Raw genomic sequence first — 1,337 nt, 5'->3', positions numbered from 1 at the left:
GCTCGCCGTCGCTGCGGGGGATGCTTCGTGCTGCAGCAGCAACAACAACCCCACCACCAGTAACACACTATGCATCAACTCTAACAAACACAACAACAACTGCTGCTGCTGCTGCTGCTGCTGCTGCTGCTGCTGCTGCTGCTGATGGTGCTGTTGCTGCAGAAGCAACTGGAGTAGCAGCAGATACAGCAGCTGCTGCAGCAGCAACAGTAGGAGGGGGAACAGTAGTAGGAGCAGCAGTAGACCCTAAACCCTAAACCCTAAACCCTAAACCCTAAACCCTAAACCCTAAACCCTACCCGCGGAAGAGCGTTCAGAGAGGATGTGCTGCTGCAGCGTTTTCTCGAGTTCACTTTCACACATAACCGCAAACTTTCCCTCAGATGCCAAGTGCTGCAGAAAGGAGACACCAGCAGCAGCAGCAGCAGCAGCAGCAGCAGCAGCAGCAGCAGCGGCAGAGGAGGAGGAGGAGATGGGTCAGGGATCGTCGTGGTGGTAGAGATTATAATGTGGGGAGACAAAACGGAGACAGAAAAGGAGACAGAAAAAGAGACAGAAAAAGAGACAGAAATAAAAAGAAACAAAGAGAAAGAGAGACAATGAAAGAGACAGAGACAGAGAAAGAGACAGAGACAGAGACAGAGAAGGAGAAAGAGACAGAGACAGAGACGACGGATGGAGCCCAAAGAAGGAGACAACCAAAAAGGAGACAAAAAGAAAAGAGGAGACATAATTAAAAATAAAACAAAGAAAAAAGGAAAACGACACCACAAACAAAAAAAACAAAAACAAAAAAAAAACAGAAACAAACGCGAGAGAGACAGTAAAAAAGGAGACAGAAAAAGGGAGGAGATAAAGGAGACGAAGGACACGGTAACCAGCCACAACAAAAGGAGACAGAAAAGGAGACAGAAAAGGAGACAGAAAAGGAGACAGGAGACAGAAAAGGAGACTAAAGAGGAGACAGATGAGGAGACAGAAGAGGAGACAAAAAAGGAGACAGCAGGAGACAGAAGACAAAAGGAGACAAAAGAGGAGACAGAAGAGGAGACAAAAAAGGAGACAAAAAAGGAGACAGCAGGAGACAGGCTGAGGAGACAGGCGGAGACAGAAGAGGAGACAAAAAAGGAGACAAAAGGAGACAGAAAAGGAGACAGAAAAGGAGACGGAAAAGGAGACAGCAGGAGACAGGAGACAGCAGGAGACAGGCAGAGACAGAAGAGGAGACAAAAGGAGACAGAAGGAGACAGAAAAGGAGACAAAAAAGGAGACAAAAAAGGAGACAACTGACGGTGCTTTTATCTTTGATGTCTTTTATAAAGTGCATATAAAGTTTT

General features: G+C 46.6%; 1 protein-coding gene across 1 annotated transcript; it reads left to right on the top strand.

Moving 5' to 3' along the window:
* Positions 1 to 675: 675 nt before the first annotated feature.
* Positions 676 to 1,290, top strand: EMH_0092220 (uncharacterized protein; the record flags this gene model as incomplete). Its single annotated transcript, XM_013501806.1, has 1 exon — positions 676 to 1,290. The coding sequence occupies one exon, from the start codon at positions 676 to 678 to the stop codon at positions 1,288 to 1,290; it is 615 nt and encodes a 204-aa protein (XP_013357260.1).
* Between the last annotated feature and the right edge of the window lie 47 nt (positions 1,291 to 1,337).

Source organism: Eimeria mitis, genomic scaffold (assembly GCF_000499745.2).
Source record: "Eimeria mitis Houghton genomic scaffold, Emh_scaff7641, whole genome shotgun sequence".
In the NCBI taxonomy this organism is placed as follows: domain Eukaryota; phylum Apicomplexa; class Conoidasida; order Eucoccidiorida; family Eimeriidae; genus Eimeria; species Eimeria mitis.
This window is presented reverse-complemented; position numbering and strand designations above follow the sequence as displayed.